The 16,758-nt window shown below is 51.2% G+C and overlaps 2 protein-coding genes across 2 annotated transcripts; one reads left to right on the forward strand and one right to left on the reverse strand.

Annotated features, from left to right (window-relative positions):
* Positions 1-256: 256 nt before the first annotated feature.
* Positions 257-1,345, reverse strand: FAM43A (family with sequence similarity 43 member A; the record flags this gene model as incomplete). Its single annotated transcript, XM_079539838.1, has 1 exon — positions 257-1,345. One exon carries the CDS (start codon positions 1,343-1,345, stop codon positions 257-259), a length of 1,089 nt encoding a protein of 362 aa, XP_079395964.1.
* A 3,681-nt stretch (positions 1,346-5,026) lies between these two features.
* LSG1 (large 60S subunit nuclear export GTPase 1) lies at positions 5,027-15,849 on the forward strand (the record flags this gene model as incomplete). The annotated part of the gene is made up of 14 exons (XM_079539751.1): positions 5,027-5,107; positions 5,181-5,298; positions 5,474-5,594; positions 6,762-6,848; positions 7,735-7,821; positions 9,296-9,356; positions 10,045-10,221; positions 10,894-11,319; positions 11,598-11,699; positions 12,477-12,615; positions 12,931-13,059; positions 13,505-13,584; positions 14,174-14,347; positions 15,670-15,849. The coding sequence occupies 14 exons, from the start codon at positions 5,027-5,029 to the stop codon at positions 15,847-15,849; spliced, it is 1,962 nt and encodes a 653-aa protein (XP_079395877.1).
* Positions 15,850-16,758: the final 909 nt, after the last annotated feature.

Consider the following 16,758-nt stretch of genomic DNA (forward strand, 5'->3'; position numbering starts at 1 on the left):
CGGCGGAGGGTTTCCCCGGCGCTCCCCAGCGGAACCGGGTGCTCCCGGGGAGCGCCGCGTGCTGCCGGCAGAGGGGATCCGATGCCCCCCCGGTGAGGCTGCGGGCTGCCGGTAGGGACCGCGCGCCGCCGACGGAGGGGACCCGGAGCTCCCCGGTGAGGCCGCGAGCTCCCAGGGTAGAGCCGGTGCGCCCCGGCGGAACCGCGCACTCCAGGAAGGGCCCGAGCGCTGCCGAGCCGTGCCCCCTCCCCGGAGCTCATCCGCTCTCCGGGTCGCCCTGGGCCGGCTGCTCGGCGCCGTTGCAGGGCGGGGCGGCGCCGTCGGGGCCGGTGCTCTCCAAGGAGGACTCGCTGCCCGTGCTCTCCCCCGAGAGCAGCCGCCGGACGCCGAGGTCGGCGCGCAGCGAGCGCAGGTCGTTGCCCAGGCTGAGCTCGCCCAGGTCGCGCAGCAGCCGGCCCAGCTCCGGGCCCTCCCCGCGGCCGGCGCCGGCACGCAGCAGCTCGCCCTCGGGCTCGCCCAGCGCCTCCAGGATGTCCTCGCATTCGCAGTGCATGGCGCGCTCCTCCTGCTCCTCGCCCAGAAGGTCCTCTGTGATGGAGCCCAGCTTGGGCGCGCTGCGGCTCCGCTCCACCGGTGGCTTGTAGCAGCACTGCCCGTTAAGAAGCTTGCGCAGCGGCACCAGCGGGATGCTCTGCTCGCCCACCAGCTGCTGCTGCTGGTGCCGCGCGTCGTCCCGCTTTTTCAGGCGGCGGAACTCGGCCAGCGCCGTGGCCGAGGTCTGGTAGAGCAGCAGGGCCATGGCTTTCGCCTTCTCGGGCTTGGAGACGAGCACGGCGTGGCAGCGCAGCATCACCGCCTTGTGCTTCAGCTCGTGTCGGTAGATCCAGGCGAAGACGCGCGGCAGGCGCGGGTCGGCCACGCAGTAGGTGACGCGGTGCAGCAGGTAGAGGTGGCCGGGCCGCCGCAGCCCCTTGTCCTCGGCGTGGGCCATGCGGATGCCCTGCGCGCTGATGGTCAGCTTCATCTTGGTGCCCTGGCGACCCGCTTCGCTCTTACTCCAGATCTTGCAAACGGCCAGGTCGGTGCAGCCCTCGCCCTTGGACTGGATGGTGGTGGCGTTGCCCAGGTAGAGCACGGTGTACGTGGGGTCCTCGCTGGTCACGCGGAATTTCCGCCGCTTGGAGCGGAACATGCTGCCCACGCGGTGCAGCGCGCTCTCGGGGCAGGCGCGGGCCAGCGAGGTGAGCGCCGAGTAGTGCACGCTCACCGCGTAGCCCTTAGGCTTGCTCTGCCGCCGCGCCTCGCCCGCGACCAGCTCCACCTTGCTCCGCTTCCAGGGCAGCATCGCCCCGCGAAGCCGCGGCTACGCGCCGCGCCGACGGCTCCTGCCGGGGGAGCGCATGCCACGGCGGCGGCGGCGGCTGCGCTGCCCGCCCGCCTCACATCCTTGCGGGCGTCGGGCCGCAGCGCCGTAGATATAGGCGGGCGCCGGCGCTCCGCGGGCGCGGAGAGGGGAGGCCCCGCGCACCGAGGGCGGAGCGCCCGCGGCCCGCGGAGCTGCCGCCGCGCTGCTCGTCGCCCGCCCGCCGCCGCTGCTCTGCGCCGCCCGCCGCGGAGCCCCGGGCCCGGCCCCGCCGAGAGGCGGGCAGAGGGCGGCGTCGGCCCCGCCCGGAGTCGGGGCGGGAGCCGGGGGGAGCCGGGACCGTTCCGCCGCGTCCCGCCCTGCCGCCCGTCCACGCGTGAGCGTGCGCTGCCGGCCCCGCTCTTGCGACACCGCGTTCCCTCCGGTTCGGTGAGTCCGGCCGCGGTGCCTGCAGCGAAGCCCGGCTGTTACGGATGAGTAATGCTTCGCGCTGTTGGTGTGCAGCGGCGGAACACGAGCAGCTCCCTGGCAGCTTCTGGCTGAGGTTATGTGAACACGCTCACGTACGTTATGAGGGCTGTGGGAAGCTGCTCTCCGGGTCGTGGTGGAGCTCCTCGGGCCGTGTATCGCATCCTCTGTCAGAAAAGGTGCCCGTTCTGGAGCTGCAGAGAGTGAGAGTGGCACTTCGTCACATTTGAATGCTCTGCAGAATGGGAGCAGTGCTTCTTAGTGTAGTAAGAGGTACAAAAGTACACTTACTTGTTTCCCACATCATTTATAAAGTCCGGATCAATTGCAATAAAGCGATATTATTTATTATCATGACATTATGCCATCTAGCAGGTTCCTCGGGAACTGCATGTCTCCGCAGCACCCGGTGCCACATTAACCACAGCGTTGCTGTTTGCTTCCATCTCAGACACAGCCCTGCACCAAGAGCAGCTCTGTGAGCACGGCCCCAAAGCACTGTAGGGGACACCTGTGTCTGCTTCCAGAGACACTGCTGGATGTGTGCCCGCAGTGCGGGGCATTTCCTGTCTTAGGGAGGCCTGGCGTAGCATCTTGCAGCATTAGAAAATCCATGTCTGGCTGTGAGCAGAGCATGGGACGACCACAATCTCAGGGCTGCAAGCAGCTGGTGCTGCCACATGCATCAGCACAGTAGGAGTCCTTCTGAAAACACAGCACATCCAAGGGCGTAGGGTGACACGTGAACTCTGTGCTTGGTATCTCCGTTCTGCTCTGCCTGCTTGGGCTGGGGGTTTGGTTACAGCCAGTGCTGGGCAGAGAGCAGCCCAAGCACAGCTGCCCATGGCCCAGCTGCAGGCCCAGCTGCAGGTTGGCGCCTTGTGGTTGAGGGCTGACTGGGGATGGAAAGTATCTCCACTCAATTCCTCACTAGACTTCCTCTCCACTTGCTGTGCCACACCACTGCAGCCCCCTTGCTCTGTTAATGCTCCCAACAGCGGTCTCTTTCTGCTTCGTTTCCCATCCTGGAGCTGACGCTGTGAGGACAGCAGCACAGCACTCTGCAGGGCATGCACAGCCCTGTCACCCATGGGGAGGAGAGCAGCCTGCTCCCTACTTGTGTCACACACCAGCAGCTACTGAGCATCACCTGCCCCTGTGCACCCGCCTGGAGAGCTTTTCAGTGGCGTGGGAAAGTCTGTGAGATACAATCTCTCCTGAGCAACCCGGCCTTCCTTGCACGCAGTGCTGCGCATGGCTCTTGGCAGCGCTCCCCCTTCCTGCCCTGCTCCACCTCCTCCTCCTCACTGCTGCTGGACCACGTTCCTGACATTGGTGCCCCACTGCTGGAGCTGGGGTGAGGGTCTACATGGCTTTGGGGAGAGCAGCAGAAATGTGATGCTTCTGCCAAGGCAGTGCACCTGTGGGAAAAGTGGATGCAGTGAGGCCACATGCATGGGGATCTATTGATTGTGTGAGTGTGTGAGCTATGAGCAGAGCCTGGGTAGCAGTGTTTCTCGTCTTGCTGCAGCAGCAGACAGACAGACAGAATGAAGCATTTCAAACGGGCATTTTGGTATTTTTTCCAAAATAAAATGGTGTAGTGGATCTGTAATTGTGATAAATTGAAGTTTCAGCTTCAAGTAAGACAAGGAAATATCAGGATTTCCCATTAAATGGAAAGCCAGAGTGGGTCCCAGGCCCAGGGGCAGGATGGGTGCTGCATTCCCTGTGCCAACACTGCTCCCCTGGCCTCGTCTATCTGCTGGGTGCTCAGGCAGCCTGAGGTGTGCGAGTCAAGCAGGGGACAAACAGCATGAGGTATGCTCTGCTTTCAAGGAAAAGGTCATTAATGCCTTTAACTGACACCTCCTGCCAACCTGCATGAGTGCCAAAGGGCGGCATCACCCATCCCGATGGACCGGAGTATGGAACGAGCCATGCCGGGAGGGAGTGAGAGCCATGCAGTGACAGCCGTGTGTCCCCTCGCACACTGACACACCTCTTGCTGCAGTTGTTTTTCAGCCACCCAGGGCAGGCACACCCTACTTCCTGCACGGGCGGCCCCGGCACTTCCTGCTGCTATTATTAGGCAGTGGGGAACGGGGTGCAAACCCTCCCTTAGTCTTTGGGGATGATCACGGCGCTATACCGGGCACGGTCCTTCCCCTGCAGCCGAGGGGCAGAGTGGCATCGGGGCAGCGTCGTCTGCCCGACGTGCAGCAGGCAGCAGTGGAGAGCAGCAGCCACCCCGGCAGCTTCCTGCCCGCAGCAACACACAGCCGTGTGGTTGACCTTCCCGCACTGCACCAGGCAGGACTGTATCTCTGCGGCTGTGGAATAAGTGCAGTCTAAACAACTCACCCGAAGGCTGCAGCGAGGCCACTGCCATCCCGGAGCCCAGCCTGCAGCGCAGAGCTCCCTGCGGTGCTGCTGCTCCAGAGAGGAGCGAGCCCGTTCCCAAAGGCTCCCTGAGCGCTGTGACCCCAGGGCGTTGGGCGGATGGCCAACATCGTGTGGCTCCTCTGCCAACACCAGGGCTCTCTGTCCCAGCTGTGCTCTGGACCCGCTGGGTGAGGCCACCACCCGGCCGCGCTGCCCGGGCTGGGATGCAGCTGAGGACAAGGGGGGCGCTGGCAGATGCAGCCCCACACAGAGCGGAATTGTCTTCGTGTCACTGGGGGGGGGGGGTCGTGTCGTATCTGCTCGTGGGGCTGGGGCTGGTGACACCGCTGAAAGGAGCGTTGTGAAACTGCATGAATAATGAATGGCCGTCACATGAATGTTTCGGACACAGTCCTGAGCTCTCCCAGGGCTGCCTGGGAGCAAAACGGAGGAGAAGCTGCCCAGAAAGAACAATGTTCCCTTGAGGCAAAACGCGCTGGTGTCACCGCGCTTGGAAACGAGCAGCTGTTGCTGAACGACTCCCGGGATTTGCATGAAGAACCCGAACAGCGGTTTCGCTCCGGGACGGCGCGGGCGGCGGGGCAGCCGGGCACGAACGAAGGCGAACTCCTCGAGGCGAAGCGCCGCGCACACGGCCGGGCTTAGAGCCTCCGCGCCCCCCGGCGGCGGTGCGGAGACGTCCGGAACCTCAGCGCCCGGAACGCGGCTCCGGGGCGGCGGGGAGCGGCGGAGCGCTGTGGGTGGGGCGCAGGAAGCGGGGCGGCCGCACTTCCGGGTCCAGCGGGCCGCATGGGCAGGAAGCGGGGCGCGGGGCTGGGCCGCTCTCTGCAGCGACAGCGCGGCTCGGAGCGGCGCGGCGCCGCGTCATGGGTAGGGGCCGGGGTGCGGAGGGAGGTTCGGGGAGCCGGCATTCACGAGGTAACGGCGGCTTGTGTCTCGGCAGCTGCACGCCAGCGAGGTGGTGGGCGAGAGCGGCCCGGAGCGGCGCTCGGCGGTGGAGCAGAGTCCGCTGGAGGAGTTCCTGGCCACGGCGGAGCTCGCCGGCACTCGCTTCGTGGCCGGTGAGGGGCTCGGGGGCCCGGGAGGTGGCCGGAGAGGGGAGCGGGGCTGGGCGCGGGGGCGGGCCGTGGGGTCCGGAGCCGGAGAAGGGTCAGAAGGGGCGGGAGTGGTGGCGTGGTGGCGGCGGGCGGCTGGCTCGGGGTGACGCTGCCATGGTCTCTCCCACCGGCTACACAGAGCGCCTGAACATCCAGTTTGTGTCTGCCCAGAGCCGCACTGGCCTGCTCACGGCCCAGGAGGCCCAGCACGTCCGGCAGCTGCATGAGGAGAACCGGCAGTTCCTGCGCATCCCTCGGAGGTGGGTCCTGCAGGGTTGGGCCAACACTAGGCTGTGCGGTAGGCTGAGCTGCAGGCCTGGGGATGGCGTGTTGTTTCACCGGTACTCTGAAGTAATTGCGGACCTACACGAACCTGCTGTAAGTGGCCGTGCAGCTGCCTGCAGATGCTGCCAGTGCCAGCATGTCTGCTCTGATTGGCTGTGTTTACAGCTCAAAGCCTGGTACTGCTGGAGCTGCAGGCTGTCCCCACCTAGCAAACCTTTCTAGAACTTTTGCACCCAAGAATGCCCACTGTATCCTGGACTGCATCAAAAGAACTGTGGCCAGCAGGTCAAGGGAGGTTCTGCCCTTCTGTTCTGTGCTGGTGAGACCTCACCTGGAGTACTGTGCCCAGATGTGGAGTCTTCAGTGTAGGAGATAACATGGACTTGTTGGAGTGCATCCACAGAGAAGAGAGCCACAAAAATGATCCAGGGGATGTAATGCCTCCCTGCGAGGACAGGCTGAGAGAGCTGGGGCTGTGCAGCCTGGTGAAGAGAAGACTACAGGGAGACTTGGGAGTGGCCTTTCAGTATCTGGAGGGGGTCTGTAAGAAGGAAGGGGTCAGACTCTTCAGCAGAGTCTGTTGTGAATAGGACCAAGGGTAATAGTCGCAAAATAGGGGCGAAAAGATTTATGTCGGGTGTAAGAAAAAGTTCTCTTGCATTAAGGTTAGTGCTGGCCCAGGTTGCCTAGAGAGGTGGTGGTGCCCCATCCCCGGAGACACTCAAGGTCAGGCTGGATGTGGCTCTGAGCACCTGATGGAGGTGTAGGTGTCTTTGTTCATTGCAGGGGGTTGGACTTAGGTGACTTTTAAAGGTCACTTCCAACTCAGATGATTCTATGATTCTCTCTGTGTGGTGGACCCTGATAGAACACCCTGCAAATGTTAGCTGCAAAAGCCAGTCTTGTGAGATCTGCTGTGTGTGGGACAGCAGCCTGTTGTGTTAGCTGATGGGATTTAGAGGGAACAAGGAAATGGAGGAGTACCTGAAGCTGCAGGAAGGTGATGTGTGCATGTGTGAACTGCAGCCATGTCAGTGTAGGTGAGTGCGTGGTGCCTGTGTTCTTCAGGAATGTGTATTGCAGTAATGTATGTAGTATAACTGCTAAAACTGACCATTCATTCCAAAATGTGCTCGTTGCAGGCCATATTGGGATAGGACAACCAGTTCTGAAGACTTGAAGCAAGCTGAGAGAGAGAGCTTTCTTGAGTGGAGGCGACAGCTTGCCTAGTGAGTATGCTGCTGTGCTTGTGGCAAATGAGCTGTTTGGAATCTGAGACACAGGCAGAGCTGGATTGTGTTTATCTTTGCTAGACTTCTAAAAACGACTTATTCTCAGTGGCATTATGCACTTATTCTTGAAGTCTGGGCATCCCAGCCACAGCTCAGGCACATCTTTATCATGAGCTCTGCGTAGTTCCCTTCTGTATGCATGTTCTTATACTGAGTATATCCAAGATTCTTGTAGTGCCTACCCATATTTGCTGCTTCCTGTTTTCCAGATTCTGTTATCTGGTTTGTTAAAATACTTCGTTAAACTTTGTCCCTGTGATTCCTTGATGTTCACAATGGAGTGTTGTGTTCTGCTCTTGCCTGTGGAACGAAGAACATCTTGTTTAAGAGCAGCAATGCTGCCCTGAATTTCTGTAGCATGGTGCTGCCAGGCCCTGTCTAGAGCAGATTGTGCTGCTCTCGTGCTGTCTTGGCTGGCTTGGCAGGTTGGGTTGTGTTATTGCATGCACACAATGAACTCACTTTACCCTGAGCAAAGTCACTCATGCTCTAGTAACAGTGAGTTAAAGATTGCACAGACAAGCACTGTTCCAAAATACATTATTTTCTCAAAGGTGAAACTTGGTGGCTCTGAGATTTTACAAGCATTCTTTTTGCGTGTTTTTGTGCTTTCCAAAGTTTACTGCTTCTCCCTTCTTACAGTCTGGAGCCATTGTGTACCTGTTGAACCAATGTTCTGCTAGCAGAAATAGTACCCACTGCTCAACTCTGGTTATTACTGCTCTCTCTGTAACTAAAGCCTCCTGGCTCTAAGGAGGAATTGGTGTTGTGCTCATTGCCTGACATAAGCCAAATGTGATGTCTTTTCTCTGTTTTGTCATAGCCTTGAGGAAGAAAAAAAGTTAATTCTAACCCCATTTGAAAGAAACTTGGAATTTTGGCGTCAGCTTTGGAGAGTCATTGAAAGAAGGTAAAAAAAAAAAAAACCAAAAAAACTATTTGCTTTTTAAAATTGTTGTGTATTGTTCTTTTTTTTTTCCCCCTGAATTGAAGCCTTTAAATCAAATATCAGGTGTCTGAGCACAGGAAATGCAATTACAGTAAGTAGTATTTCATTATCAGCTTTGAAGTGATCAAAAGTCGATGGCAGGAGGAGCAGCTGATTGTGGTGCATGTTGGGTCTCAGCATGGCAACTCTGCAGTCTGTTTGTTGTGAGTCTCTGAGGGTCATTCAGATGCTGCTGCCCCTGGCCTTTTCCATAACCACGTGGGAGGCATCTTTTGAGGATGTTTCTTTGAGGTCTCTTGCCAAGATTAACCCTTGCCCCCCTCTCTCAACCACACAGCTATATCCCAACTCCCAGGGCTGAGAGACAAGGAAGAACAACTAAGTAGCATTTGGAAAGAAAGAGCCTTTTGCTCTTTGGCTTCTTGTCATGCAGAGAAACTGCAACAGTGCACAAAAGAGAACAGCCTGTCATCACAGAAATAGCTTTGTTTGCTCTGCAGAGCTGGAATACAATAGGAGTGCTATCTCCTAAGTTAATCTGATGGAGGCATTTAATTTCACCAGTAATTAAGTTTGAGAGCATCCCTTCCGATTTTCTTAAAATTGAAAAATACTTCAGCAGTGAGGTCATGGAGAGCTTATCCTTTCACAGAAGTGGCTTTGTGCTGGGTTCCACTGGGGCTCTAAGACTGTGAGACCTGGGTTGGGAGCATCTGCTGCAGTGCATCGCCGTGTGCACTGTGAGTGTGTATCCTGAGGTGGCTGCAGTGTGTTATGAATGCCTTTCTGCTCCTATTGTGATATTTTATTTAGGGTAGGGGGAGTATGTGTGCCATCTTAGAACTTAGTGGGAAAGTCTTCCAATCTCTCACCTTGCTGGCTAAATATGATTGCTTGTCAGTCTTTTCTTGTCACCCAGCTGTGTGATTGAACAATTTTCTGTATCCTATCAGAGTACATAGTGTCAGCTTTCTTCCAGTCTCTCTTCAGTACTTTTTTTGTACCCATGTAACTTATTTGATGACTCCCTTGGGGTTGGAGGGATTGCTTTATTTTTTTTATCCAACTGCATGGTGATTAGGGACTTGATTCCCCCATTCAACCAGCTGTGTTCTGAGGCTGTCCTGAGATAACAGAAATGAGCAAGTAGAGTCATGAGACAAATAGAATCAGCGTACTTGCTTTCCCTTTGCTTACAAGGAGAACGAGCTGAGTGAGACAAGCACTGTGTAGCAATATTAGCTAGTGACATAAACATCCTTTTGGGGCATGTGGAATGCTAAGATGCTTTGTTAATTCAGTAAAGGTACTTAATAGGTTAATGCAATTCAAATAAGTGAAATTCATAGCAAAGTCTGAAAACGAGTAAAGCATTCTTTCTTTCTTTGTGACAGTATAAAGAGGAGTATTTCAGTGTTCTTTTTATTTTTTTTAGTGATATTGTTGTCCAGATTGTGGATGCTAGAAACCCTCTTCTGTTTAGATGCCAAGATCTGGTAAGTAAACCATCTTCCTGATCGTTTTCATTTTAATTTCTGAGAGCTTATGCGTGTGATTTATTTTTTTATACGTTAAGCCATATAACACCGTGAAGCTGTTCTACTTTTGTGCTTAACTGAATATCTTCAGCAAGTGCTCTAGCATCAAATTGTTTTTAAGTTCTTTTTCTGCAGGCATGACATTGCAGATATCATATTGCTCCTCCTTACTCGTTAGAAGTGCCCATGCTTAATCACCTCACTTTTAAGCTTTGTGCTGTGGGTGATGGAATGAGCAGTGAGATGGAATAAAAATGGTAGTTATCAACGCAATGAAAAAAGGATTAAAAGTTATTGAAGGGACAACTTTGTAATGAAAATCTGTACAATGCCACGTCACTGCAATATAAGATTGCTCAAACAACTGCTCTTAGGAGTCCCTGCTGTGATGTGCTGGCTAATGTCTTGCCACCAGTCTAAGTAGACGAGATGTTAACGCTTGTGGCCGGGAACAGCGTGTTTTGCAGTAGTTGAGTGCTTCAATTTTGTGCTTGTAGCTGTCTGCACAACACCAGATCCATCTAGCCCGAGAGAGACAGTAAATCTAACTGCACTCGCACGGAGCTGGATGGTGTAACTTGTCCTGCTGCTTTTCTCTTACCCTGGGTGAGGAGTTGAAAGCTTATTTTTCCCTTGTTTTCTCCAGGAAAGTTATGTTAAGGAAGTCAGCAATGACAAGGAGAACATGATCCTGATAAACAAAGCTGATCTGCTGAGTGAAGAGCAGCGGGCTGCCTGGGCAAAGTTCTTTGAGAAGGAGGGCGTTAAAGTGGTGTTCTGGTCGGCGTTGGCAGAGTGCAGGCGGCTTTCTGGAGAAGTAAAGGTGGGTGAGCAGTTCAAACCAGGCGTGTGCTGGCTGCCACCAGTAACTTGTTTTGCATCTCTGGCATATCTAAGCTCCTCTCTAGGAAAGGCACGGTCTCAGGGTAGGATTTCTCTCATGACCTGCGTGGCTGTAAAACAGCATTTTAATAATTGATTTGGGGGCAAAAGTGGGGAGGGTAAAATGGAGAATGAACTGGAGCACCTTTTAGTCATCTTAACCCTTGTGAAATGGCTTGAGTTGGAAGAGACCGTAAAGATCACCTAGTTACACCCTCTGCCGTGGGATGGCTGCCCCCCACCAGCTCAGGCTGCCCAGAGCCCTGTTCATCCTAGTCTTGAATGCCTAAGCTGCTGCTGTATGTGAAGATATAGCGTGAGCAACAAGCACACACAACACAGTTGTGCTCCTGAAGACGGAGACCTCTAATAACTTCCCAACAATGCTAACAGTACCCCTTGGAATATTTTTTTCAGTCTCCTAACATGGACTGGTTGTTGGTACGTCCTACTTCAGTCCCCTAAATCCCCTAATGCAACATTAGGAGTTAATTGCCAGCCCTTGGGATCTGAATGACAAAAAGATGATTGACTTATGCTGCAGCAAGTGCAGTGAACAGCTGCACTCTGTGTGCAGTATTTAACTTTCACCTATGAAATACTGTTTACACAGGAACTGGATGCTGACAGTGTAGCAGATGACCTGAGTGACTCTGAGGAGGAAAGTTCCAGCCAAGAAGATGATGTCACTGCAGAAGATAGTGCAGAAAGCACATCCACAGGCAGTGCTTTGCAAACTGAAAACCAGTGTTTGCTTTGTGACGATGACAGTAGTGATGAATATGAAGACTGCAAGGATGATGAAGAGGATGACTGGCAAACCTGTTCTGAAGATGAAGGTGGGGACAAAGTAAATGCTATTGCCCCAAAGAGTATGGAAAGCACAACTGATATTGTTGCAGTGCAGCATGTAGTGCAAGAGCAGAACAGGAATGTCAAGAACTTTAGCCATCTGGTACAGAGAAATGAGCTACTGGAGATATTCAAAACCCTGCACAGTGGACCAAGGGTGAAGGATGGGGAAGTAAATGTTGGACTGGTGAGTTGGGCCTCATGCTTAAAATGGGACTGGCTAAATCTTAAGTTTTAAATCCGTACAACTTTCAAGGGGAGCAGTCATGCTGTAGCCTGGCTCCATGTAAGGGTGAAAAGCTAGCAAGTGTAAACCACTAAGGGTTTTGTGGAAAGATTAATTCTGAAGTTGCTGGAATGCAATATTCCACACTGCTTGCCTATATTTTCAGTACTTATTAAAATGCTTTTGTGTCTGAGCACAATCCTGCCTAGTATCACTGTTACCCTTCACTTGTCATCTAGGTGGGTTACCCTAACGTTGGCAAAAGTTCAACAATCAACACAATTCTTGGAGATAAGAAGGTGTCAGTGTCTGCAACACCAGGCCGCACGAAGCACTTCCAGGTACTGCTGACAAAGAGCTTTGCTGTATTTGTTTAGTTCTATGGTAGAAGAGAACATCATAATGAATATTAATTACCACATGAACTTACTGAGAACTCTTTCTGCCAGTCTGATCTCTGCCCACCAGAGTTTAGGTTAGGGAGGGTGGTCTCAATTCATATCATTTTGCAACTTCAGGCCTTGCTTCTATACTCTTGCTCTGCTTTGAGAGTGTCTCAAGAGAGCAGCTGTGCCATGGAGATATTTTCCACATCTGATTTAGGTAGCTTAACCTCCTAAAACTAAATGCTCCTGTAAATAGCTGAATGTCAAGCTTCAAACCATCCCTTCTTGTCCTTCCTTACTGCTGTGAGCATGCTGAGTTACGCTGCCTTCTTCATATTAACCAAGCACATAATTTTGAATTGGCAGCTCCAGTGATAGAGTAGACATTGTGACATTTGTACTTCTGCAGTCTGCCACTGATGTCAAAATGTCCACAGCTAAAGATTTCTGGATTGCTTTCTCCTCTGACAGTGGCCCATCAGACTGGCGAGCTGGAGATCTGTCTACCCAGATTTGGGCACCCTGTTTAGGAACCTTGGAAGTGCTGCTGTGTTCTGCATAGGATTTTCTTAATTCACTGTCTGGGGCCTGCAGGGCAGACATCTGTGTTAGTAAAGTTTCTGCTTATTCTCATTTGCATCTCTGTTTCATGAGTGCATTTGATCTCTTGTTCCTTTTTCCTCCATGGACACTGACTTGCCTTGGTGGACTCATTGCTTATTTGTTGTGTAGACTCTGTATGTGGAGCCTGGCCTGTGCCTCTGTGATTGCCCTGGTCTGGTGATGCCATCTTTCGTCTCCACCAAAGCAGAGATGATTTGTTCTGGAATTCTACCTATAGACCAGATGAGGGACCATGTTCCACCCATTTCTTTAATATCCTTTGCATGAGGTTTGTGTGAATGGCTGCAAGAGGATCTGGAAGATGGGATGTAGCATGTTACAGCCCTTCTAGGTGTATGTGTGTTCATGCATTGAGAGCAATGGGGATGCATGTTATGTAAAACAGCCCTGCTGTGTTTGTCTTTTGTTGTCTCATTTTAAGTTTATTCTGTTCATCCTTTTATCAGACTTGCTTTTCTGGTTTGCAACAAGATCCCAAGCAATTTTTTACCCGTGCTCTCAGAGTGATGTGGGCAGAGATTACTTTTGTAGCTGAAAATCACAAGGTGGTTTCCTTCACTAGTTTATGTCTGCCAGCATATCCCACGAAACATTTTGGAAGCTACCTATGGAATAAATATCATAAGGCCAAGGGAAGATGAGGATCCAGATCGAAAGCCAACAGCTGAAGAGCTTCTAACAGCATATGGATGTGAGTGATGATCCCTTTAAAACCTGTCTCCTGTACTATGTGCATGGTCCTGAAAAGCAGCCTTAGAAGATTTTAACGTCAGGTTTGTTTTGCACTGAGCTTCCCAAAAGGACTTACCCTCCTCCCACAAAGAGCCTCTGTTAACAGCTGGTCTCATGTGTTATAATGGTGCTTTGCCAATTTCATCCAGCAGATGTAGTGACTGTGTTGTGTTGGTTCATGAAATGTCCTGCCAGTCTCAAGTACGATGCTGTATCCTTCAAGTTGTTCTTTGGTACCCTCATTGTTTTAGGTACTTCCCATCAGCTGCATCTTGAATTAGATTGAAGAATGCAGTGAAGGCTTATCTACCTTGTCTGATTCTTTGATGCAGTTAATCTTCTGTGGCTCTAAAACAAAAATGATAAAACAGCAGGTACCCTGGTGGCATTTTTCTGTCTTGCAGATATGAGAGGCTTTATGACAGCCCATGGTCAGCCAGACCAGCCGAGATCAGCTCGATATGTGCTAAAAGACTATGTCAGTGTAAGTTCTTACTACATTTGGGTTTTCTTTCCTGCTGGGAGGTGAACTGAAACTTTTACTGGAGCATGAGAGGTCACAATAAAGTGAATTCCTTTTGGATAAAATTGATGTACATCAAAATATGCTTTAAATCAGGCTATTTTTATGTTTTAAATAAATGGAATCATCATCTTTTTAAAGCAGATAGAATCTCTTCAGGAAGTGAAACCATTTTGTTTGGTTGAGTCAGTATTTGTATAGCAGAAGACTGCAGTTCTGAGTGTTGTAGTACTGCATGCTTCTATAGCACCTGTCAGCAACTTATTGTTGAGTATTTTTTAATAGGATCCTCCAGTACTCCTCAGAGAAACTTGTGCTGTATTGTCTGAAGCTGGGTGTTGCAGCTGAAACAGCTGAAGGTTGTGCTTTGGATTAGAATGATGCTTTAACTTAAAACTTGAGCCAATAGATGCCTGGGCAAAGAGACCAGATGTGCTGACAGTCTGCCAGCACGAGTCCCTTGAAGTTCCAGGGCCCTTCTTAGCTGTGGAGTTGTTCTCTTATTTTTCTTTTTTTTTTTTTTGTTAACTCTGTACCATTATTTCCACAGGGGAAGCTGTTATACTGCCATCCACCTCCTGGCATGGATCCGGATGGTTTTCAGCACCAGCATGAAAGGTGTCCAGAGAGCAGAACTGTCCAAGCCAGTGGACCAGAGAAGCCTAAAAACAATACCAAAGCAAAACAAATTGAAAATGTGGTGGACAAATCATTTTTCCACCAGGTAAACCTGGGGAGGGATTTTTTTAGGAGTTATTACAGCAGCATTGATATGTTACAGATAGTGGTTTTGAGGGTGAAGGCTTACTGAGTTAAGTTGATGCTCTTTCATGCTACCAGCTCTGCACATAACTTCTACCCAATCAATATCTCTTTGTTCTTTTTATTGTCTTGTAAATCACTAGGAATGTCCTAGGTGACTGAAAGACAGCTAATGAGGTACACAGAAGTTCGTTTTAAAAGGGCAGCAGGGTTGCCCTTGTTGTTATGGGCCTAACATCAATCTTGAGCAAACAAGAGAAGGGCAAAGAAAGGACACAGTAACCAACAATGTGGTTTTGGACTGTCTGGTCCTCCAAGCTAACTTTACTTTCTTGAAATCTCTTATTTAAGGGACATAATAAGCTTCTTTAAGGCAAATTGACTTAGTACTACGTGGTTGTTTTGATTCAGAACCTGAGATCGGATGAAAAGAACATGGAATCTGAGTTAAAATCTAGATAAAAAAATCTGAAAGGGAGGTGGAAGATGGAAGTTTCTCTGGTGTGGTTCTTGTTAGGTCCCACGGGGATCCATTTTGCCCCTACACTACTGAAAAAAATTATTAATGACTTGGAATTAAATGTCAAATCCATAACTGATGAAGTCTGCATACCTTATAAAGATCAGAGTGGAGCGTTTAGCAGTGATGAGGATGTTTCAGACAGTGTGATCCGTTCTGCTTGATTAGCTGGGTATGAACAGTGTTTGTTACAGCACTGCTAATGATAGTCATGCATTTTGAAACCAAGAACTTAAGACTCTTTTCAAAAACAGCTTTTCAGAAAGCTGTGACCTGAAAAGAATTTTTGGGATTACCAGACTCTTCCTCTGTCTGGCCAAAGTGCTGGCACGTCTGGCTGTGAGCCCCAGCAGTGCTACCCACACTACAGACTTGAGCAAGTTATTTTAGTCTCTGGCTTTCGCAGACGCCAGATTTGTTTGTAAAGACAATGTGTTGTGTGCAAAGCAGAGACTGTGAGAATCGATCTTAGCGCCGTAGCTCATGTCTGTTGGAGCTCTGTGTCTGGTAAACATTCCGCCTCTGCTCACGGTGCTGAGCACTGAGGACCTGGCTCAGTGAGGCACGGCCGCAGGCAGAACTGGAAAGCACTGGCAGACTTCACTCAGCCGCGTGGCTTGACCTTTCCTGCAGCTCTGCAGCTGGGGACTGAGCAAGTCTTGTAGGGTTTGAGCCCGCCTGTGTCTGGTTTTATTAATGTATGACAGATCCTTGTGATTGTGTATCTTCTCATCAGTCACTGGTGACTGTGTCCCCCTTTCCAGGAGAACGTTCGTGCTCTGATGAAAGGCGTCCGAGCTACGATGGGATACCGGCCTGGCAGTGGCCTCGTGTCTGTGCCTGCACCCAATGCGGGGAGTGTGGTAGGAAAGCCCTGGAAAAAACATGGCAACAGGAACAAGAAGGAGAAAGTTCGCAGGATCACTAAGCATCTGGAGAATTAGCCGTGCCCTGATATCCTGCCTTGCCAGGGCAGGCTCATCACTGTCCTGCAGGTGTGGACTAAGGGAAGAGTTTTAAAGTGGGCATCGCTAACTCACCTTGGGAGCTCTGCGCTGTGGGTTGGCCTGGGCAGGGGATAAGAATGGGCTCTGATACTTTGGAGCTCATCTTTTCTGAGAGGAAAAAATGGACCAGGCCATTTGTGTTACGTGGGAGCCAGCCCGGGCATTTGGGCACTGCTGAGATGTCCTTTCAATGGAAGCAGATGGAGCTGTGCAGGAGTGTTTTTTCCTTAAGCAAGCCCTGTAAAACTGACTAAAATCTTTATAAACCGTTGAATCTTAATGAGTGACATTTGTTACCTTGTGAGATGCTATTGCTCATCTCCTGGTTTCTTTCTTCTTTTTTTTTTTCTTCATTCAAAGCTTGTTTGTTGATTTGACAGGACACTTGAGTGTGTTGAAAAATTACTTCAAAGATTTTTATTGCCATCTTTCCTTTTCTACTCAGCCCTATTCTATGAAATCTACTCTGAAACCACTCCCTGTTTCCCAGCCTAAAGCAGAGCATGGAACACCATTTAAGGGAAGCATTGCCTTTATGTCCTTCACACTGAGCTGGTATCAGTTGTTTTTGTGATTTCCTCGTGGTAATTTAAAACACTCTTTTCCATGTGGCTGGCAAAAAATCTGCTGGTGCTCATTTATCCTAAAACATGATGAGGATTTTACTCTGTGTATTGTTGTGTATGTTGTCTTGCTGCCTGTTGTTATACATTATCTGATCTCAGAAGTATAATTAACAGCAGATTTCAGTATGTACTTTAGTATTTGATGCTAAAAAGATTCTGCTTACTTGGGGTTGCACTTAAGCTTCCTTGTTTTCTTTGCTGGAAAATATTTGTGTATGTG

This window comes from Tetrao urogallus, assembly GCF_951394365.1.
Source record: "Tetrao urogallus genome assembly, chromosome: 9".
Taxonomy (NCBI): Eukaryota; Metazoa; Chordata; class Aves; order Galliformes; family Phasianidae; genus Tetrao; species Tetrao urogallus.